This window comes from Dipodomys merriami, unplaced genomic scaffold (genome assembly GCF_024711535.1).
Source record: "Dipodomys merriami isolate MVZ:Mamm:240054 unplaced genomic scaffold, mDipMer1.0.p SCAF_6, whole genome shotgun sequence".
NCBI lineage: Eukaryota > Metazoa > Chordata > Mammalia > Rodentia > Heteromyidae > Dipodomys > Dipodomys merriami.
In genome coordinates this window covers 940345-962817 of record NW_027206179.1, presented here as the reverse complement: position 1 = coordinate 962817, position 22473 = coordinate 940345, and the positions used below count along the sequence as shown (strand labels likewise).

General features: G+C 55.5%; 1 protein-coding gene across 3 annotated transcripts in view; it reads right to left on the bottom strand.

Annotated features, from left to right (window-relative positions):
- Dock6 (dedicator of cytokinesis 6) overlaps positions 1 to 16223 on the bottom strand; it is a 54376-nt gene extending 38153 nt beyond the window's left edge. For all 3 annotated transcript variants that reach the window (XM_070002228.1, XM_070002226.1, XM_070002227.1), the window contains exons 1-13: positions 16120 to 16223; positions 10079 to 10166; positions 9487 to 9662; positions 9282 to 9350; positions 8939 to 9068; positions 6824 to 7036; positions 5908 to 5993; positions 3008 to 3074; positions 2771 to 2920; positions 1179 to 1259; positions 921 to 1077; positions 302 to 429; positions 93 to 186 (exon numbers count right to left, since the gene is read on the bottom strand). In XM_070002228.1, coding sequence (XP_069858329.1) covers positions 93 to 186; positions 302 to 429; positions 921 to 1077; positions 1179 to 1259; positions 2771 to 2920; positions 3008 to 3074; positions 5908 to 5993; positions 6824 to 7036; positions 8939 to 9068; positions 9282 to 9350; positions 9487 to 9662; positions 10079 to 10166; positions 16120 to 16163 — 1483 coding nt within the window. In that variant the 5' untranslated portion in view covers positions 16164 to 16223. The remainder of the gene's footprint in view (positions 1 to 92; positions 187 to 301; positions 430 to 920; positions 1078 to 1178; positions 1260 to 2770; positions 2921 to 3007; positions 3075 to 5907; positions 5994 to 6823; positions 7037 to 8938; positions 9069 to 9281; positions 9351 to 9486; positions 9663 to 10078; positions 10167 to 16119) is intronic.
- Positions 16224 to 22473: the final 6250 nt, after the last annotated feature.

The following is a 22473-nucleotide window of genomic DNA, read 5'->3' as shown; positions in this document are numbered from 1 at the left end:
CCACCCACCGGTCACTGAGTGACAGCTGTCCCCGCACAGGCCCCACCCACCGGTCACTGAGTGACAGCTGTCCCCGCACAGGCCCCACCCACCGGTCACAGGCCGCAGGCGCCGCAGCAGGGACGAGGGGCGCCGCATGTCCGCCAGGAATTTGAACAGATCCTCGTCGCTCAGCCGCTCGGCCTCCTGTGAGGACGGAGCGCCTGTCAGTCCCCCATGCCGCGTGGCCGCCCTCCCCCTTCACGTGTCCTCCCCCCCCCCCCCCCCCCCCGCCCTCCCGTCCTGCAGGCAGGACAGACACCTGCTTGAAAAAGTTGGTGACAGTTAGTGTGGCCGGGCGGAAGCTAGAGAAGCTGCAGGCGTCGTCCCCGCTGCTAGCTCGGTCCTGGGGGGCCCGGCGGCGGCGCTCAGTCCAGGCAGGACGGCGCTCTGGGGGGGACAGGGACAGTGACAGCGGGGGACGAGATGGAGGAAGACCTGACTTGCGTGTAGCGCCACCGTCGGCCAGCAGAGGGCGCGCAATACTCCCAAACGGTGATGGCGGGACTGGCCGCCCTCCCTACAGGCCACGCCCACCTCCTCGGGCCACACCCACCACCGAGGGAACCTTCTCTTGCCAGCCACGCCCACCTCTGCTGTCCTAGGCCTCTCCCCTACTGACCCTACCTCTCCATTGATGACGATGCCCGACCCCGGCCCCCCAGCACCCTCTCTCCGTTAACCATGCCTCTCTGCCACTGGCTCCCACCCCTCACCTTTCCCATCCATCTCCCAGTGGCCCCGCCCCTTCCCGCGAGGGCCACGCCCACCACCCGCAGATTCCCACCCCTCCCTCCGCGTGACCACACCCACCCTGGGCGTGGTCAGACACACCTCCCTCGCCCCCATTGGCTCCCGCTCCCGCTGGCCCGCCTCCTCACCGCCCTCCGAGTCCGAGGAGTCGCGCTCTGACTGGCCGGCGCTGCTCACGATGTTGGCCAGGTGCACGGCCGTCCAGGCGAAGGGCATGCGGTAGCGGCCCAGGCGGGTGCAGAACTGCTCGGCCGCCAGCCGCAGCTTCTCCAGCTTCTCTTTGTTCTGTGGGGAGGCCAGGGTGGAGGGGCAGCAGCTCAGGGCCCCAGGGCCCGCCCCGGCCCGGCCCGGGTCCCCCAGCGGCCAGACCCCGCCCGCCCGCGCACCTTGGCGGCGTCCACCTCCTTCATCACCATGTAGGGCTCGCAGCACTCGCTGATGTCCCCTTGCTGCAGCACCTTCTCCAGCTGCGGGGCAGGAGGGCTGGTGAGGACCATCGGGCCCCTTCTCCACCTCCTGCGCCTTCCGGGGACCCCCCCCACATGCCCTCCCCGCTGCACCACCTGACACCCCTTGCTGGGGCCTAGCTGGGGCTCTCCCTCCCTGGTCTCCCGTGGCTCCCACTGTCCGGGATGATGCTCTGGCACTTCGCCTGCTAGCCGTGCCCGTCCCTCAGACCATCCCAAACCCCAAACCCCAAACCCCAATGTGCCATTGGCTAATCGTTTCCTGGCATTTTTTTTAAAGATGTGCTGGGATGAATCGAGGATGAATCTCTGCTAGGCAAGGGTCCTGTGACTGAGTTACTGAGCCACACACCCAGCTCTACATTTTTTTTTTGCCAGTCCTGAGGCTTGAACTCAGGGCCTGGGCGCTGTCCCTGAGCTTCTTTTGTTCAAGGCCAGCACTCTACCACGGCACCACTTCTGGTTTTTTCTGTGTATGTGGTGCTGAGGAATTGAACCCAGGGCTCCATGCATGCTAGGCAAGCACTCTACCACTGAGCCAACTTCCCAGCCTCTACATACTTCTTGGTTATTGGAGCCCAGGAAGCCTGGGGGGCTCCAATCTTGACCACTCAAGAGGTTGTGGGAGTACAGCATGGGCAGGTCGCTTGCCCACTCCATACCTCAGTTTCCCATCTGCAAAATAAAGATCACAACCACCCCCACCCTGCGAAGAGCGGCCAAACGCAGGACCTGCCTGCAGGCACTCAATTCATTTTATTATTATTGAAACCTAATTGAAAGTTTAAGGGAAGGAAACCTGATCTCACACCCGGAAACAGAAAATCCCCAATGAATGTGCCAGCTAGTCTTTCCTGCCTTGATTAACAAAACAATTCTAAAACAACAAAAAAAGCGGCTGATATGGCTGCTCACACCTGTAATCTCAACTGCCTGGAAAGCAGAGATCAGGAAAATCTAAGGCCAGCCCAGGCAAAAATGTCAGTGAGACTCCCATCTCAACGAACAAACCAAGCATGGTAGTGTGCATCTGTAATCCTGGCTACTCGAGATGTACAGGTAAAAGGCTCAAGATCCCAGGCAGAAGTATGAGATCCTATTGGAAAACTACCTAAAGCAAACAACGACTAGAAGGCGCGACTCAAGTGGTAGAATGCCTGCTTACTGAGCTTAAGGCCCTGAGTTCAAATCCCAATACCACCACCAATCAATCATTTTCAGTATCTATCCACAAACTTTCCAATGATGTTTTCTCAACGACCATACACACTAGTGTGTGTGTGTGTGTGTGTGTGTGTGTGAGAGCGTGCCCAGCAATGCCCTGTCCCCAAGATACCCACCCACAGGTCTCTGAGCTCAGGGGCCATCTCTCCCTGGAAGCCTTCCGGAGTTTTCCCCCCATCTCAGTCCGGTGAGGACCCCCTGTGGAGTTGCTCTCCATCCACTGAGGCAGGAAGCGATGCTGTGGCCATCACCATACACACATACACCCCCCCCATCCCCGTGAGCACCTTGATAACCAGGAAGACGTCAGGTGAGGGGTAGGTCACGGAAAAGATGGCGGAGCGGGCCAAGGTGGAGATGGCGGGGTAGGTGCCATGGGCCCGAAGCAGCCCCTTCATGGAGTCCGAGTTCAGGTCAAAGTAGAAATTTTCTGAAATCTGAGGGGATGTGAAGGCCAGGTGGGCCGCCGCCTCCAGGAAGCCCACCAGCCCTGCCAGGAAGGAAGAAGGAACAGGGCTCCTTACCTTCTTTTTCTCTCGCACATCATACAGGGCCAAGATGCCAAAGATAGGCTCGATTTCAATCTCGAACCTGGGGGCAAAATGGCAGGGTGCGGTTGGGAGGAGATGCTCCGGGACCCCCCTCCCCCTCCCCCAACCCGAGCGGGTGAGGGAGGGGAGAGGAGAGGGTCTCTGATTCCCTTGGGGCCAAATGGAACCAACCTCTGGCTTTCTGGAAAGATATGCCCTATTTGGCAAAAAGGGGAAACTGAGACACACGGTTTTTGTGCCTCATCCTGGGCCTCCCATCCACACCTACATAAACATGTCTTTGGCCACCCTGGGCTGAGCCCCATGGCCAGTCTACAGACCCATCAAACACTCCTAGTCCTAATCTTCTCCCAGTCCTAATCTACTTGGGCACTCCATCTCCCCCCGCCCCCCCCCCCCGCAGTGCTTCCTCAGGGAATGTGCCAAAATTCAACCGTAAAGCCAGAGTGAAGCAGTGGCAATGAACACCTGTAATTCCAGTTAACTTCGAGGTGGAGATCAGGAGGATCATACTTAGAGGCCAGCTGGCCCCAAAATGTAGCAAGACCCTCTGTCAACCAATAATAACTGGTTGGAGCAGCCATGCCTGCAATCCCAGCTATGCAAGAAGTGTAAATAGGAGGATCATGGTCCAGGTTATCTTGGGCAAAAATGTGGATCCTACCCCAAAAGTAATTAACGCAAAAAGGTTTGTTGAGGGCATGGTTTGAGGGGTAAAGTACAGAGCTCTAAGTTCAAACCCTAGTACTGCGGAAAAAAAAGAAAAAGTGAAACCAAACAGAAAACACTCTTAAAACCTGAGAGTCATGCTGGGCGCTGGTGGCTCACGCCTGTAATCCTAGTTACTCAGGAGGCTGAGATCTGAGGATTGCGGTTCAAAGCCAGCCCAGGGAAGGAAAGTCTGAGAGACTCTTATCCCCAATAAACCACAAGAAAACCAGAAGTGGTGCTGTGGCTCAAGTGGTAGAGCGCTCGCCTTGAGCTGAAGAGCTGAGGGACAGCGTCCAAGCCCAGAGTTCAAGCCCCACGACTGACCAAAAAAAAAAAAAAAACCTGAGAGTCGCTGGCACCGGCGGCTCACACCACTCAGGAGGCTGAGATCTGAGGATCATGGTTCAAAGCCAGCCAGGGCAGGAAAGTCTGTGAGACTCAGATCTCCAATAAACTACTCAAAAAAAGTCAGAAGTGGCACTGTGGTTCAAGTGGTCGAGCGTTAGCCTTGAGCACAAAGAAATTCAGGGATGGTGCCCAGGTCCAAAGTTCAAGTCCCATGACTACCAGCATTAACAACAATAAAATTAGCCTCTCCAGAAATCAGACACCTAAACATTTCTGTCCCCAAATTTGCATGTGTCCCCACATCCTCCTGTCCCATCCCACAAGACCTGTGGGGTCTCAACCTCTTTCCTTGTAGCCGGACCTGGGGCTCCAAGGGTTCCAACACCCCTCCCCCCACCCCTCTATGATGGCTGTTCTTCATGACTCAGTGCTCTGTCCACCAAGCGTTCCATGACTGTTTGTTGAATGACACAATGAGCACCCAGTGCTAATTTTTGTTGTTGTTGTCGGTTGTGGGGCTTGAACTCTGGGCCTGAGCACTGTCCCTGAACTCTTCAGCTCAAGGTGAGCGCTCTACCACTTGAGCCACAGCACCACTTCCCACTTTCTGACAGTTCAGGGGAGATAAGGAGTCTCTTAGACGTTCCTGCCCGAGCTGGCTCTGAACTGTGCTCCTCAGATCTCAGCCTCCAACGGAGTAGCTGGGATGACAGGCGTGAGCCACGGGCCCAGGCCTTGTCCAACAGGCAGGCGGATGACTCTCTAAGCACTGGGTCAGAAGCAGAAGGTCCTTGGGGCCTCCGGCCAGAATAGAACCTCCCTTTCCTGCCTGGATCTGGGCAGGAGCTGGGGGTGGGGGGTGGCAGCCTGGGCGGGGGCCAAGCCTGCATCCTGTTCACTTCCTTTCCCATGCACTGCTACTTCCACCCGCTCCGCCGCCGCTGCTGGGAGGGGGGGGGGTGAGTGCCTGGGACGGCAGGAAGGCAGGAGGCAGCCCAAGCCCAGGCTCACCCCCCTGAATCCCAGTCCACAAGCCATATGGACTTTAGGCACCAGGCACCATGACTTTGCCATTGTGTGCCTCAGTTTCCCTACCTACACTTTCACAGGCTGTGCATACATGAGCTCAGATAAGTGATGGACCAGAGACACTGACGTTTAAAGATTCAAGAGCTTCAGCCAGGCACCAGTGGCTCACGCCTGTCATCCTAGCTACTCAGGAGGCTGAGAACTGAGGATCGAGGTTCAAAGCCAGCCGATGCCAGAAAACTCATGAGGCTCTTTATCACCACTCAACCATCAAAAAGCAGGAAGTAGAGCTGTGGCTCAAGTGGTAGAACACTAGACTTCAACACAAAAAGCTCAGGGACAATGGCCAGGCCCTGAGTTCAAGCCCTAGAACTCACACATGTGTACGTGTACCCACGCACACGTACACATGTGTACACACACACACACACAAAGAGCCTGGTGCTGGTGGCTCACGCCTGTCATCTTAGCTATTCAGGAGGCTGAGATATGAGGATCACGGTTCAAAGCCAGCCCAGGCAGGAAAGTCCATGAGACTTTTATCTCCAATGAACCACCAGAAAACCAGAAGTGGTGCTGTGGCTTAAGTGGTAGAGCGCTCGCCTTGAGCTGAAGAGCTGAGTTCAAGCCCCATGACTGAGAGAAAAGAGAAGTCTTATGTCCCCACATAAAAGTCCACAGGGGGTGGGGGAGGTCCCCAGGTGGCCGGGCTGTCTAGAGTCATGCCCGCAGCTCTCAGGCATGGACCCCTCCTGGGCTGGGGGAAGGGCGGGTCAGATACTCACTTGAGTGACAGACATTTGACCAGGATCCTCTGTCCGAAGTGCTCACGGGGCGGCTCCGGGTGACTACTGCGTTCCACGGCCTCCTCCTGCCAAGAGCCAGGGGCCAGCTCCACTCCCTGCCTGAAATGCTTCCCTTCCTCCACGTGTGCCTGTCATCCCCCAGGGTCATGGGGATGACAGGCATGTACCACTGCGCCCAGCCATTGGTTGAGTTGGAGTCTCTCCAACTTTCCTCCCCCAGTCTGGCCTCACACTGGGATCCTCCGATCGCTGCCTCCCAATTTCCTTTGAGTTGTAGTGGTTGGGACAGTGAGCCTATGAAACCATTCTCCATCTCATTTTCAGAAAGGTAGTCAACAAACTACCTGTGAATAGCTAAAAGAGCAGGGGAGTGTGGCTCAAGCGACAAAGCAAGTATCAAGTCCTGGGTTGAAACCACTACCATAAAAAAATAAAGTAAGAGCTGGGCGCCCGTGGTTCACGCCTGTCATCCTAGCTACTCAGGAGACTGAGACCTGAGGATCTGGGTTCAGAGCCAGCCCGGGCAGGAAAGATCGTGAAATTCTTCTCTCCAATCAACCACCACAAAACCAGATGTGGTGCTGTGGCTCAAGCGGTAGAGCGCTCGCCTTGAGCTGAAGAGTTCAAGACCCACAACCAACAAAATAAATAAACAAAACAAGGGTAGGCGTACAATAAATAAATATCAGGAAACACAACAGTCAATATCCATTCCATGGGAGTTGGGCAAACACCTAGAAGATAATCTAGAATTTACTAGAAATATCTAGCAAATACATCTAGTAGATATGCAATCACGATACTGACTAAAGACGGGGTATGCAGTCGGCATCTAATCACTGCTGGTTGGAGATGCAGCGATCCCTGTCAGCTGGGGGGGACCCAGGGTGCCCACCTCATCGGGGGCCGGGTAGAGGGTGAGCAGGGCGCGGGGCCGGTGCTGCCGGCGCAGGGCCTCGTTCCGGCGGTCCACGTCCTCGGGGGCCGCCCGCTCCAGCAGGGAGGGCAGCAGCGAGTCCGCAGCCAGGTTCCTCAGGTCGAAGATGCCAGAGGCGCCGCTGCTGCGAGGGGTGTCCTCGGGGGAGGCCGAGCTGCGCCGAGAGTCGTCCTGCGGGTGGGAACCAGTGATGATCGCCGGAGGAGCCATGGCTGGTAGTGGTGGCCTGCATTCGGGCCTCCACGCGACTCGACTAGATGATCAGAATACCCGCGCCAGTCCCAGGGCTGGACCAATGACAGCCTTCCCTGGGATGCTGCTCACTGCCAAGGGGAGGAGCCACTACTTCCCATGAGGCCTAGCTCCAAAGTAATGAGATGCCTGGGCTGGACCAATGAGAGCCTTCCCTGGGGCGTGGCTCACTTCCGCCAAGGGGAGGGGCCGCTTCTTCCCATAAGGCCTAGCTCCAACGTAAGGATATGCCTGGGCTGGACCAATGAGAGCCTTCCCTGGGACGCTGCTTATTGCCAAGGGGAGAGGCCGTTTCTTCCCATGAGGCTTTGCTCCAAGGTAAGGAGATGCCTGGGCTGGACCAATGAGAGCCTTCCCTGGGACGCTGCTCACTGTCACCAAGGGGAGGAGCCACTGCTTCCCATGAGGCCTAGCTCCAAAGTAATGAGATGCCTGGGCTGGACCAATGAGAGCTTTCCCTGGGATGCTGCTTACTGATGCCAAGGGGAGGGGCAAGTTCTTTCCACTGGGCACAGGGCCCGACCACTTCACTTAGCCTCACATACGGTCAGAGCAGAGCCACAAGGCTCTGGATGAAACTTTCACTCAGGTCCCCGTGCCTGAGGCCTCTCAAGTTCTCACCCTGCCCCCCAACTCTAAAGGCCTGAATTGCCCTATCTACATAAAACGAAAAAGAAAAACCATGGCAATACTATGAATACTTAGTAACTGGGTGGTTTGTGGTAGGTGCTAAGTAAATGTTGACTGATGAAACACAGTCTCTAATATAAACTGCTGTGCCTCAGTTCCTCTACCTGCAAAAATGGTTGCCATACCTATCCTAACACAGGCTTTAGTAAACACTAAGCATTCAATAAGTACTTATAATTAGCCTTAACTTATCAACTTAAAGAGCTGATAAAATTCTCTCAAACTTTCCTCCTGGAGCAGGGGTAGGAGGGAGGAAGATGGGAGGGCAGGGATGGGAAAGGGAAACAAAGGAGGAGGCAACAAAGCTTGATAAGAAATGTACTCATTACCTTGCTCATGTAATTCTAACCCCTCTGTACGGTATTTTCACAATTAAAAAAAACTTATTAAAAAAAAACTTTCCTCCTGATTTGTGAGACAAGAGTATTGTCAAACTCTCAAAATCCCAGCTGGCTTTGAACTTGCAATACTCCTGCCTCAGGCTCCTTGGTACAGGTTTGGGATTACAGGTCTGCACTATCACTCCTGGTTTGGTACAATTTATTCTGGGATCAAGGCTGAAAAAGTCCTCTGTCTCTGTCTTTCTCTTTGTAGCACAGGGTATTATTGAACTTAGAGCCTTGCTTTCACTTACTAGGCACAGAGTCTACCACTTGAGCCAGGTCTCCCAGTCTTGTCAGCTTTACTAGGGGACAAGATTTCAGTTTATGCCTGGGCCAGCCTGAACTATGATCCTCCTTTTTTTTTTTTTTTTTTTTTTTTTTTTTTTATGGGTTGTGGGGCTTGAACTCTAGGCCTGAGAGCTGTCCCTCAGCTCTTCAGTTCAAGGCGAAAACTCTACCACTTGAACCACAGCACCACTTCCGGCGTTCTGGTAGTTTATTGGAGATAAGAGTCTCACAGACTTTCCTACTCTGAACGTGACTTTGAACCTCGATCCTCAGATCTCAGCCTCCTGAATAGCTAGGATGACAGGCGGGAGCCACCAACACCTGGCTGATCCTCCTAGTTTACACTAACTGCATAGCTGGGAAGACAGACATGCACCACCAGGCCCATCTACTGGTTAAGATGGGGTCTTTGAGTCTATGCATACACCCTGGCAGTGATCCCAGCCAGAGCTTTTCTCACCGTGTCTTCAGGACCAGATCGCTCATCCCCAGAGGCATCCTGCTCGAAGACCTGGCGGGTGAGGCCCTTCTGCCTCTCTCGTTGTGTCTCAGGGGTGACAGGACTGTAGGCAGCACTCAGGTACTGGTACCTAGCATAGGAAGGTGGGTTGAGCTGAGGACTTTTCGGTACACTCTGATGGACCCAGGGAGGCATGCAATGCCCATCAGGTTATGGACAAGGCTTTGTGCTCTACAGGAAAGGTCCAGCCACCGTTGCAGAGACAGGGTGGTAGATAATCAAGAGGCTTCCAGCCCCAGATAATGCCTGGTGGGAACTGGGCCTGCGCACATAGCCGACTCACTTTCGGTGCACGATCACCCAGTCCTCTGTGTACATCTCCACCGCCGCCCGGGCTTGAGCATCGAGTTTTCTGATTTAAAAAGAGGAGGAGATGTTTCAGGTCCCACAGCAGCTGGGCCGGGGTGGGGGTGGGGGGTGAGGGGAGGCGCTGAACTCAGTCAGGGGTGTGGAATTCTAGGGGCCCCCCCCGGGGGTGGAGGACCCACCCATCTTCGGGGACCCCTGGCTCTGTGGTCCTGCTCTCCCGGGGCTGACGCAGCAGTTGCAGATCGTCAGCGGGGAACTCGATCAGGTCCCGGAGGGGTCCAGGCTCTACGTCGGGGGGCCGACTCAGCAGAACGTCCTCGAAGTCCAGGGGCTCCACGACCTCAGTTAGGGGGACCTGGGTGGGGGGGCAGAGGATCAGGGACATTGATCCTCTATAGTGCGGGTGGGTGAGGGGAATTGGAAGGGGGGGGAAAGAAGCAGCAGCCCAGGGGGTCCGTGATGTCATCAGCAACGTCATACTTTCCAGCTCCTCCAGCCCCGCCCCCCCCTCCAGGGCTCCAGGAAGGAAATCACTCCCGCCCCACTGTCAGCAGGGGGAAATAAATAATCTAATGGTGGAGGAAGAACAGGAGCACAAAGGGCGGAGGCCAGGCCAGGCCCGCCCCTCCCCCACAGGGCCGGAAGTCCCCCCCACCGTCGGGTTGTCCAGGAAGTGGGAATGTGGCTGCCCACACACCCTCCCCCAGCATCACTGCCTCTTTGACCAGCGGGATCAGGGGACCCCTAAGAGGGGGGGCCCCCAAGCCTCACCCCCAGGGAGCTGCTGGAGCGCCGGCTGGAGTGCGGGGAGCCGCTGTGCTCCCGGGACACCTGCTTCCGAACCTCGGCGGCCACTGTCCTGGGACGACAGAAACGGGGGTGGGAGGAATATGGGGGCGCCGCGGGGACCCTGAAGACCCAGACGAGGAGAATGCAGCTTCCCCTGCGCCTCCAGCCGCAGCCCCTTGTCATGAACGATCCAAACCCTTCCACCTTCCCGTGGTTTGCTTGGACATGCCATTAAGGAAAAAAAATGGGAGCCTCAGCCCACCAGATCCCCCATGACGTCATCACCCCAGCCCTCTGGGCTCCCCAGTGAGACCCTCTACCTCAAAACAAAGCGAGCAGTGCGGGCGCCAGGCGGCTCCCGCCTGTCATCCCAGCCACGCGGGAGGCTGCGATCTCAGGGTGGCGGTTCAAAGCCCGCCCTCAGCACGGACGTGCCAGGGAACCACCAAAAAGCCAGAACTGGAGCTGACAGCTCAAGTGGTAGAGCTGGCCAGCCTTGAGCGAAAGAGCACAGGGCCAGGGCCAGGCCCTGAGTTCAAGCCCAGGCCACACGTAACGAACGATGCGGTTGGCTACTTGGCGGGGGCGTGGCTCTTTGGAGGAGCATCTGTGGGCGTGGCTAACCTGTGGGGGCGGGGCTCCGTGGAGGAGGCATATCTGGGTGTGGCTAACCTGTGGGGGCGTGGCTCCGTGGAGGGAAATGCTCTGGGCGGGGCTAACTGTGGGGCGTGGCTCCGTGGAGGGAAATGCTCTGGGCGGGGCTAACTGTGGGGGCGTGGCTCCGTGGAAGGGAATGCTCTGGGCGGGGCTAACCGTGGGGGCGTGGCTCCACAGCCAGGTGCTACTTGCCCAGCTTGCACAAGGTCCTGAGTTCCATTTCCAGCAGGGCAAAAATTAAAATGAAAAAAATAATAAGGCTCTGAGTGAGGGAAGGGCTGACACTGTCCAAGAAGAAATGTACTCTTGACCTGCCTTAGGTAACTGTAACCGCTCTGTACATCACTTTTACAGTAACAATTAGGGTTTCCTGCTGGCATTCACAAAGCCTTCTCTGAGCCCCAGGCCCACAGAGTCTGGGGGTGGGGGGTGGGGGAGGTGATTTTTAAAAGATGCCCGGGCAGGGAATGAAGCTTTGCCCCGGGACAAGCTGTTTCCCAGCTGCGACTCTAGAAGCCAGACCTCCAGCCTCCTTTGGCCCTTGGCCTTGGAGAGAGGTGTTAGGACTTACCAGCCCTGGGGCCTAGGAAACAGCTAGCTGACTTCAACGCAGCTGCCTAGCAAGCATGAAGCCCCGAGTTCAATCCCCAGTACCACCCATAAAAGAAAATAAAAATGAAAACAAGATGGAGAGCAATGGAGCACAAGGAGGACACAGTTATGTCCCTTCTCTCCCCATCTGATGTCCCAACCCAGTCAGCGGCCGCCAGCAAAACCCATCACGACGCAAGACCCTCACCCCTCACTCTTCAGAACTGACCCCCCCCCAAACCTCATTTCTTCATAAGGTTACCTAGCCTCAGGGCATTTTGTCACAGTAACACAAAACAGACCACCACATGAATGTCTGTCTCTAGATTCAGGAAGGTTCCAGACCTTGTGAAGTTGTTCTTGGCACAGTGGAACCCAGAAAACAGTAAGTACTCAATGCAGTCTCTCTGAGGAAGCTGGGATAGGTAGCTTTGTTTTCACATCAAAGGGGACGGAGGCTTTGGAAGGCCTTGGGATTCACCCAAGGCCACGCAGCCAATCTTAGAAGAGTCAAGAATGGCAATGTGCTTAGCCTGAGGAGAAGGGACTATGTCCCCCCCAGGCTGGGTTTCCTGAGCTGTCCCAGGGTGGGACCCTTGACGGGAGTAGGGCCCAGAACAGACTTTCAGATCCTCTTCTCTGTACAACACCCCTAGCCCCCCAAAGATCCTTTGACCCTAAGGCTCCCTAGGTAAAATATACGAGACTTTCGGCCAAGTGCTAGTAGCTCATGCCTGTAATCGGAGCTACTCAGGAGATTGAAATCTGAGGATCCTGGTTCAAAGCCAGCCCAGACAGGAAAGCCTGTGAGACTCTCATCTCAATGAACTACCAGAGTAAACAAGCCGAGAATAGAATGGTGGCTCAAGCAGTAGAGCACTCGCCTTGAGCACAAAAGCTCAGGGACAGTGACCCAGGCCCTGAGTTCAAGCCCCAGGGCCAGCACAAAAACAAACAAAACTCTCAGTGAACCTTGAGGGCAGTGCCAAAGAACCACGCGCGGGTCTCACAGGGCCCCGGGAGCCACACCCCAGACTCCCAACATTTTTTCCATCACTACGAGTTCCAGTCTTGTGGAGCTGAGATTCTGCACCTGGATTCCCTCTCCCCTTCCATCAGACCTGCTTCCTGGGTCCCCAGCACAGCTCAAGTGAGTGGGTGTTCCCACAATGCCATGGGAGGGATGCTAAGGATTGTGGGTCTGGCCCCCGGGTCTGGTCAGATGAGCAAAGGTCTCTCCTCTGGGGGAGGAAGGAGGACAAAGCCCACAAACATTGAAGTGTAAGGCAGTGTGAGCTCCTGCTCGTGTAAAGGGGGGGAAAAGGCAAGTGAACAGGTCACCAACACCCATGACCTCTCTCAAGGCAGAAATTCTTTAAGACTCATAGCAGGAACACCACAAAAAAAGTGAACGGGGACCCTCATCTAATTCCAATCACACACCACTAATGATTAAAAAGCCTGCTGAAGCCAGCACCAGTGGTTCACGCCTGTAATCCCAGCTACTCAGGAGGCTGAGATCGAAGGATCGCAGTTGGAAGCCAGCCGAGGCAGGAAAGTCCTGCAAGACATTTAACTCCCCAAACCACCAGAAAACCGGAAAAGGGGCTGTGGCTCAAAGTGGTAGAGTGCTAGCCTTGAGCAAAAGAGTTCAGGGACAGTGCCCAGGTTCCGGGTTCAAGCCCCATGGCTGACAAAATTAAATTAAATTAAATCACAAATGAAAAGAACTGGGAATGTGGCTTTGCTTAGTATGCATGAGCTACTGGGTCCCATTCCAAGTACCAGGAAAAAATTAAAAGCAGATCACAGAAACGAACCTTTGTTTTTTTGTTTTTTGTTTTTTTTTTAGGTTGTGGGGCTTGCACTCTGGGCCTGGGCACTGTCCCTCAGCTCTTCAGCTCAAGGTGAGCACTCTACCACTTGAGCCACAGCACCACTTCTGGCTTTGTCTGCTTATGTGGTGCTGAGGAATCAAACCCATGGCCTCATGCATGGGAGACAAGCACTCTACCACTGAGCCACTTTCCCGGCCCCAAGGCTTCATATTTGCTACTCAGGTGCTCTTCCACTTGAACCACATCCCCACACCTTTTGCTTAGTTATTTTTTAGATTAGACCTTGAATTTATACTCATGCTCTGATCTTGGAGGGAAATCCTCCTACCCTATCACCCATGTAATTGGTATTATAGGTATACACCACCATGCCTAACTTGTTGATTGAGAGGAGGGGGGGTATCTGCATAACTTTTTACCCAGGCTCTCTTCTAACCAAGATTCTCCTAATCTTTCCCTCCGGAGTAGCAAGGATTATTTTCCTTTTGTTAAGAATCTGTTCATTAGAAGCTGGGCACCGGTGGCTCACGCCTGTAATCGTAGCTACTCAGGAGGCTGAGATCTGAGGATCACAGTTCAAAGCCAGCCCAGGCAGGAAAGTCTGTGAGATTCTTATCTCCAATAAACCGCTAGAAAACTGGAAGTGGTGCTGTGGCTCCAGGGGTAGAGCGCTCGCCTTGAGCTGAAGAGCAGCAGAGGGATAGCGCCCAAGCCCAGAGTTCAAGCCCCACGACTGACCAAAAAAAAAAAAGAATCTGTTCATTAGAAACTGCCTAATAGGGGCTGGGAAGGTGGCTCAATGGTAGAGCGCTTGCCTTGCATGCTCAAGGCCCTGGGTTCGATTCCTCAGCACCACATAAGCAAAAAGAAAAAGGCCGGAAGTGGCGCTGTGGCCTAAGTGGTAGAGCGCTAGCCTTGAGCTGAAGAGCTGAGGGACAGCGCCCAGGCCCAGAGTTCAGGCCCCACGACCGGACCCAAAAAAAAAAAAAAAAAAAAGAAACTGCCTAATAGCTGAGCACCCGTGGCCTATGCCTATAATCCTAACTACTCAGGAGGCTGATCTGAAGGATCAGTTGGAAGCCAGCCCAGGCCAGAAAGTGCCCGAGACTCATCTGCAATTAACCAGCAAAAAGCCAGAAGTGGAGCTGTGGCTCAAGTGGTAGAGCACCAGCCTTGAGCAAAAAAGCTAAAGGACAGTGCGCAGACCCTGAGCACAAGCCTCAAAACTGACACCAAAATGAGACAGACAGACAGACAGACAGACAAATAGGAAAAAAGAAACTGCCTAATATTCAGGTAACCTGTTGTTTGTTTGGAGACAAGGTCTCATTAAACATCCCAGGCTAGCCTCAAACTCAAAATCCTAATTTGGTATTTGTCAGTGAACTGAGTGGATGAGGACAGACCCCGGGAGTCAAAGGCTGCGGTGAAGGCCTTAAGCCCGGGGTGTTTTTCTGTTCTTCCTGAGGCTATTTTCCCAGGACCGAACCCCAAGCCCCTTTTTCTCCCTTGAGCAGACACTAGGACTGATGGACGCAAGGATGGAGAGGAAACAAAATCACTTGATTTCCTCAGGCTCAGAGAGTTTCCAGAGTCCAAGTTAGAGAAACAAATAAAACTACACCAGGTCACATCTTTTCCTTTGCTCAAAGATCCACAGCTCCCACCTCACTCAGGATAAAAGCCAGAAACTGGCTGGGCATGGTGGCTCACACCTGGAATCCCAGCTACTGGAGGATCACAGCTGGAAGCCAGCCTGTGCAGGAATGCCTGTGAGGCTCTTATCTCCAGTGAACCAGAAAAAAGCCACCAGTGGAACTGTGATTCAAATGGTAGAGCACCACCTTTGAAAGAAAAAGCTAAGGGACAGTACCCACCAGGCCTTGAGTTCAAGCCCCCCAGAACCAACACTTCTAAACAAAACAAAACAAAACATCAGAGTCCTTCCCGTGGCCCTGGGCTCTGTCGGATCTATTATTACCCCTGCCCCCCTGCTACCACAGGGCCTTTGCACTGGTCCTCACCATGTGTTTGGATCTCTCTACCTCCACACACAGGGAGGGGCATAGAAGTCTCCCTCACTTCCTTCTGGTCACCTGGAAATGAAGGTATGCCCCACCCCTCCCATTTCCCTTCCTGTCCACGGTGTCCCCAGGAGCCCTGCATCCTATCACTCCCCCTTGTGCCCCCCCTCTCAGAGCAGGACCCCAGGATGGGGGGGAGGGGGTCCTCTTCCGCTCACCTGTGACCCATCCGGAAAGGACTCAGGTGAACAGGATACCTGAGCAGTCAGGACCCCCCCCCCACACACACACCCTAGAGCAAAGACCCCAGTTTTCAGCCCCCCTCTCCTCACGGGGAGTCTGACATCCTCCCAATCTCCAGAGGCCAGGGAGATGGATCCCCCCCGTCCACCCCCCACCCCGCGCCGGGCCCTCCCCTCGCCCGCCCACCAGCTGGCCCCTTCCCAGCCCCCACCCGTCCATTCAGCCATCCAGCCGGCCGGCGCGTCCAGCCCGTGCCGCGAGGGCCTGGAGCGGGGGGGGGGGGGGGCCCCAGCTGTCCCCGGTCCTCCCCGCCTCGCCACCCCCCACCCCCACCCCCGGACAGCTGGGCCCCGGCCCCGGGCGGGGGAGGGCCGAGCGGACGTGGAGGGGGGGCAGAGGCCATGGGGACGCCTCCCGGCTCCCGGACCCCAGCCAGGCCCCGGGGGTGGCGGGGCCCGGGGTCCACCCCCCCCCGCGCCCCCGAGCCGGATGCGGGCGCCCGGGCCGCACCCCCAGCGAGAGCCAGCCCCTCCCCCTCCCGCCCCGCGCGACCCCGGCCGCCACCGCGCCCCGCGCCACCGCAGCCGCGGACCCCGCGCCCGGGCCCCGCAGGGGGCGGCGACGGGAGCTGGGGGAGCTGGAGCGGGGTCCCGGCTGCGCCACGCCATACCTGTTGATCTTGTGCGCGAAGGCGCGGCGCTCGGCGGCCGCCATGGCGCCCCGGGTCCCCGCCGCCGCCGCGCGCTCCGGCCCGGGTCCCGCCGCCGCCGCCCCGCTCTGGGCAGCCGGGCTGGGCGGGGCCGGGCGGGGCGGGGCCATCGTGGGCGGGGCACCGGGAGGCGGGGCCTGCTGTGGCTGGTTGACTTTGGGGCTGGGCGGGGTCTGTATGGGCAGGGTCGGGAGAGGGCGGGGCTCGAGGGTGAATTCGAGTGTGATTGGGTGAGGCTGGGTCGGGGGCGGGGCCGCCAAGGGCGGGGCCCACGCGAGGGGCGGGGCATAGTGTAGTTAGTTGGCTTCGGGGTTGGGCAGGACTCTATGGGTGGGGTCAGAAGAGGGCGGGGCTTGAGGGCTTGAAACAGTGTGGTTGGGCGAGGCTGGGGCTCAATGCGGTTGGGTGGGAGCCGCCCTGGGCGTGGTCTTGTGGGCGTGGTCCGCGCGGGGGCGTGGTCGTGGGCGTGGTCAACGCGAGGGCGCGGTCGTAGGGGCGTGGTCATCCGGGTGCCTGTCCAGTTGGGGCTTGCACATGGATGGGGTAATGTTCCCCGCTGTTCCTGAGCTCCCCAGGTGAAGAAACTGAGGCACTGGTGTGACCACCCAGTGCGTCCTGCTATTCTCCCACTCCTAGATGGCAACAATATCAACGTCCACCATGTTGAATAATCGTAAGAATAATTGCCAATGTGGACAGACGTGGAAATCACCGTCGTTGTCTGTTATTGGACAGGAAGGGAAACAGAGGCCCAGAGGTCTGGGTCCAGCACCAGGTCCTTCTCTCTGGGTGAGTTCCCGGGGGGGGTCACCAAACATCCTAAGGAGAACTTGAATTGTAATCTTGGGACCTGTCGCTGCCCCGGGGCCTTGGCATAGGCCGTTCTTAGTCCTATCTGTATGGATGCTCAAGGACGGATGAGGAAAGCCAGGCCAGAGGGATTGTGACATTGTGGGAAGAGCCATCCACTAGCCAGTGAGCTAGGGAAGCTGGCAGGGCTGGGCCCGCCTGGCATGTGCCAGATTTCAGCAGCCCACACATGGCAGCATGGCGCCACCATTTAGGCCTGGGGGAAACCAGGTGTAACTCCACCCAGCATGTGTGGGCCCCGCCTCTGTCACCTGTAGTCTGCCACACAGAAGTCTTCCTTCCTGACCTGATGGGCACCCTTGTGTCACACCACATCCCTTTCCTCTGCTGTGTAGAACCTTCCAGAAAAGTTCCCACCTCCCTTGGGGCAGGATCTTGTCCACCTCCCTTTTCTCTTCCCTTCAGTCTCTCTGTTCCAGCTATCCCATCTCCTTCGTATTCCTCCACACACTAACACAGCTCTGCCTCAGGACCTTTGAGCATGCTAACTCAGGTTTCGACCGGTTCCATAAAACTTAGTGGGGGTGAGGACCCCCCCACACCAGGCCTGATTAAAGAGGCAGCTTGGAGACCCTCCTCTAAAGCCAAGGCTGCTGTGGGCCCAGTGTCACCTTGGCGCCTGCCAGACCTGACTGGCAAGGCTTCTGACTCAACAGGGTGGGGCTGGGGTGGGGGTGGGGGGACTTTGGCCTCCTATGTCTGTGATCAGCTTTTTGGGGCGTGGTGAGGGCACTGATAGACAGGGAGGAGGCCACATTGGGCCTGCTCCCAGGTGGAGGCAGGGCGGGGCGCCCTGACTTCCTGGTAACTTCAAGGGGTCCGAGGAGGAGGAGCGGGAGGAGGAGCGGGAGGAGGAGGAGGATCCTCTCTCCCTTCGCCAGCCTGTGGTCTCCCCTGGGTAGGCCCCAGCACTCACACGGTTCTACTTCCGGGGTGGGTGTCCTTCTCTGTCGGGTCCCCCAACCCCCTGGCCACAGGCTTGTCGCCTCCTAATGACCCATTTCTGGCCTCCGTCGGTTCTGTGTTCTAAGTTTACCGCCCAGGAGCTTTGCTGTTTGAATCACTACGGTGTGGTGATGTGCTTTTTAGATCCTCCTACGCCATGCACAAGCTGCCCCAGGACCTTTGAACATGCCAAACCTTCTGCCTGGTTTTCCCCACCACTTCCTTTTTTTTTGTTTTTCTTTCTTTCTTTTCTTTGTTGGTCATGGGGCTTGAACTCAAGGCCTGGGCCCTGTCCCTGAGCTCTTTTGCTCAAGACTAGTAGTGCTCTACCAGTTTGAGCCATAGCACCACTTCTGGTGTTCTGGTGCCTCATTGGAAATAAGAGTCTCAGAGACTTTCTTAATTTCTTTCTTTCTTTCTTTCTTTTCTTTCTTTCTTTCTTTCTTTTTCTTTTTTTGTTGGTTGTAGGGCTTGAACTCTGGGCCTGGGCGCTGTCCCTCAGCTCTTCAGCTCAAGGTGAGCACTCTACCACTTAAGCCACAGCGCCATTTCTGGTTTTCTGGTGGTTCATTGCAGATCAGTCTCGCGGACTTTCCTGCCCGGGCTGGCTTTGAACTGCGATCCTCAGATCTCAGCCTCCTGAGTAGCTAGGATGACAGGCGTGAGCCACCGGGGTCCAGCCCTCCATTTTCTTTTCCTCTACCTCCCTCCTTCATTCCCTCTGTCCTTCCCTCTTCCTCCCTTGCTTTCTTCCCTCCATCCTTCCTCTCCTGGGAGGGAGCAGACAGGAAGCCTGAACACCTGTGAGGTCAGCTACGCTCACTGCAGCAAGACCCAGCCAGAGACGGTGTGCTCTGAGGCTTATGATGTCACCAGGGACCGCTAACCCCGGAAAGAGCTGGGGTTGGGGCTGCTCAACTTCTGCTCCGTCCGCTCCTTGTCATTCTTTGTTGATTTAAAACCTGGAGCTCTAGCCATGCGCCAGGGGCGCCCGCCTGTCATCCCAGCTACTCAGGAGGCTGAGATCTGAGGATCGCGGTTCAAAGCCAGCCCGGGCAGGAAAGTCCGTGAGACTCTGATCTGCAATGAACCACCAGAGAACCGGAAGTGGTGCGAGCCCGTGGGCTACTGGATGAAATTGTGAACAGATTTTCAGGCGGAGGGCGGCTGGCCAACGCGAGGCTGGCACCCAGAGGAGGCCTGAGGCGCTCCCAGCCCCCTCGCTGGGTGGCCAGCACGTCAGCGTGCGTTTCCCCATCAAGAATTCTCATCCCTAGCTACTCAAATGCACTTGGGAGGTTTGGTGAATGAATGAAGGTATGAAGCAAGTATTTGAATTTTTAGATCCTCCTACGCCATGCACAAGCTGCCCCAGGACCTTTGAACATGCCAAACCTTCTGCCCGGTTTTCCCCACCACTTCCTTTTTTTTTTTTCCTTCTTTTCTTTGTTGAATTAATGATGCACAGATAAGCGGACAAATGAATGAATAGATGGGTGAACGAAAGAATGAATGGCTGGATAATAGCTGGATGATGGATGGATGAATGATGGATGAATGAATGAGCGGTTGGATGATGGGTGGATAAATGAATAAATGGTTGGATGACGGATGGATGAATGGTGGATGGAGGAATGAACGCATGGAGGAATGAATGAATGAACGCTGATGGATGGATGAACACATGGAGGTATGAATGGATAGATGAATGGACACAGGGAAGAATGAATGAATGGTTGGATGAATGGACACATGGAGGGATGAATGAATGAGTGGATGGATGGATGCATGGAGAGATGGATGGATGGATGCATGCATGCATGGAGGGATGAATGAATGGATGGATGAATGGATGCATGGGGGATGGATGGATGAATGTCACATGGAGGGATGAATGACTGGATGAACGCATGGAGGGATGGATGAATGGCATGCATGAGTAAATGCAGTATATGAATGAATGCATGAGTGGTGGATCACGAGTAAATGAATGAATGGGTGCAGGATTATGTGGACGAAGGGAAGATCAATGGCTGTGGGAACACACAAACGAATGACAGGGTGATAACGAACAGAGACATGCACGTGATGGTGTGGGGTCTCAGTTTCCCTGTCTGGGGAATGGGCACAGGCGCAGGCTCTGGGCCGCGAGGCCCGGTGGGGACCAGGGAGCCGCTGTCTGCTCGGGTTGTCTTCCTGCTCTTCCTGGCCAGGGAAGGACGCTGTGGCGGGCTCCGGGTGGACAGGCCTGGCTCTGGGGTCAAAGGTCGCAGGGAGGGGGCCCGAGCGCCCAGCACAGGCTTCCTGTTTGGCTTTGTTTTTTTGTTTTTGCTTTTTTCTTTTGGGGGGGGGTCTGGTCGTGGAGCCTGAACTCTGGGCCTGGGCGCTGTCCCTCAGCTCTTCAGCTCAAGGCTAGCGCTCTACCACTTGAGCCACAGGACCACTTCCGGCTTTTTTCTTATGTGGTGCTGAGGAATCGAACCCAGGGCCTGGAGCATGCAAGGCAAGTGCTCTACCACTGAGCCACCTTCCCAGCCCTGGCTTTGTTTTTTTTGTTTGTTTGTTTTGTTTTATTTTTTGAGCCAGTCCCAGGGGTTGAACTCAGGGCCTGGGTGCTGTCCCTGAGTGTTTGTTTGTTTGCTCAAGGCTGGTGCTCTGACCTCTTGAGCCACGGCTCCACTTCTGGCTGATGGTGCTTAGCGGGACATACAAGCCTCACAGACTTTCCGGCCTCGGGCTTCAAACCATGAACCTCAGACCTCAGCCTCCAGAGCAGCTGGGATTACAGGCGTGAGCCACAGCACCTGGTGAAGATATTTTCTTTTTCTTCTTTTTGTTAAAAGCCCAGCTGGGACATGACAGTTTCCAGTGGCGTCTTCTCAACATGTTAATTTCCATGGTGAGCAGCAGTACTCAGCAAACAGACACTGCAATTAAACTGGGAGGCGTACATTTCCCTGAGTCCTACACACACACCCCAGCTCCCAGAATGCCGGAAAAGGAAAAGCCACAGGACCTTGGAAACCTGAGCCACAGAACAACCCCCACCTGCTAACCTCCCCATCCCAAAAAAGAGCCTAGTCACAAGGGAATGCCAAGGCCAGAGCCAAGACAATTGACAAGGTTCTTACAAGCTCTGTGTTTCCTGCCTGGCATTCCGGCTGCTCAGGAAGCTTGAGACTTGAGGATCCAAATTCTAAGCCAGCCCCTGGGGTAGAAAAAGCCTGAGAGACTCCATCTCTAAACTAACCAGCACAAAGCTGGATGGGGGCATGGTTCAAGTGGTAGAGCACCAGCTGTAAGTCTGAAAGCCAAACAAGAGTGAGAGGCCGGGACTGAAACACTACAAACAAAGGAATCCCACTCAGCCCCCACTCAGCAGAGTGCTGGAGATTTTCATAAATGACAGTTTATTTTTCCACAGAAGAAAATGTGCACACAAATGTGACAGTGGTTAGACACAGTGGCTTTATTCATTACCGTGACAGTTTGTGAGAATCTGATTGTGCAGTCTGGGTTTGAGGAGAAGAAAGCAGACTCCTGGAAACAGTGAAATATTCTTCATCAGCCAGCATGGACAGGGCTCAAACAAGGCTGGACAGGAGGAGCCATGTTTCCATGGAAACATCTTCCCCCACCCCCTCTTGTTTCTTTCCTTCCTTATCGTGTCAGTCCTGGGACTTGAACTCAGGGCCTGGGCTCTGTCCCTGAGCTGTTCTGCTCAAGGCTAGCACTCTTTGAGCCACAGCACCACTTCTGGTTTTCTGGTGGTTCATGGACTTTCCTGCCCAGACCAACTTTGAACTTGGATCCTCAGATCTCAGCCTCCTGCGTAGCTAGGATGACAGGTGTGAGCCACCAGCACCGGGTTCCATTCCTGTGACAACCTCAAGAAACAGTCTAGTCAGGAACCAGCAACGCTTGCCTGTCATCCTAGCTACTCAGGAGGTAGAGATCTGAGGATCTAAGTTTGAAGCCAGGCTGGGCAGGAAAGTCCATGAGACTTTTCAATAAATTACCAAATAAGCTGGAAGTGGTAGAGCACTACTAGTCTGGAGTGAAACAATCTCAGGACAGTTGGGCTGGGAAGGTGGCTCAGTGGTAGAGCATGTGCCTTGCATGCCTGAGGCCCTGGGTTCGATTCCTCAGCACCACATAAGCAAAAAGAAAAAAGCCGGAAGTGGCGCTGTGGCTCAAGGGGTAGAGCGCTCGCCTTGAGCTGAAGAGCTGAGGGACAGCGCCCAGGCCCAGAGTTCAATCCCCACAACGGACCAAAAAAACAAGCTCAGGACAGCGCCCAGGCCCTGAGTTCAAGACCCACAACAACAAAAAGCTTCAAATTGCAAATCCTACTAGCTTTGCCTCCTAAATTACTGGGATTGCAGGCGTGAACCCACAGCTCCTCGCCTGGTGTTTCTTCCTCTCTTTGGCTGTTTTGGCTATGCCGGGATTTGAACCCTTTGCTGTAAGGAGCTGCCGCTCTGACACTCGAGCAACGCC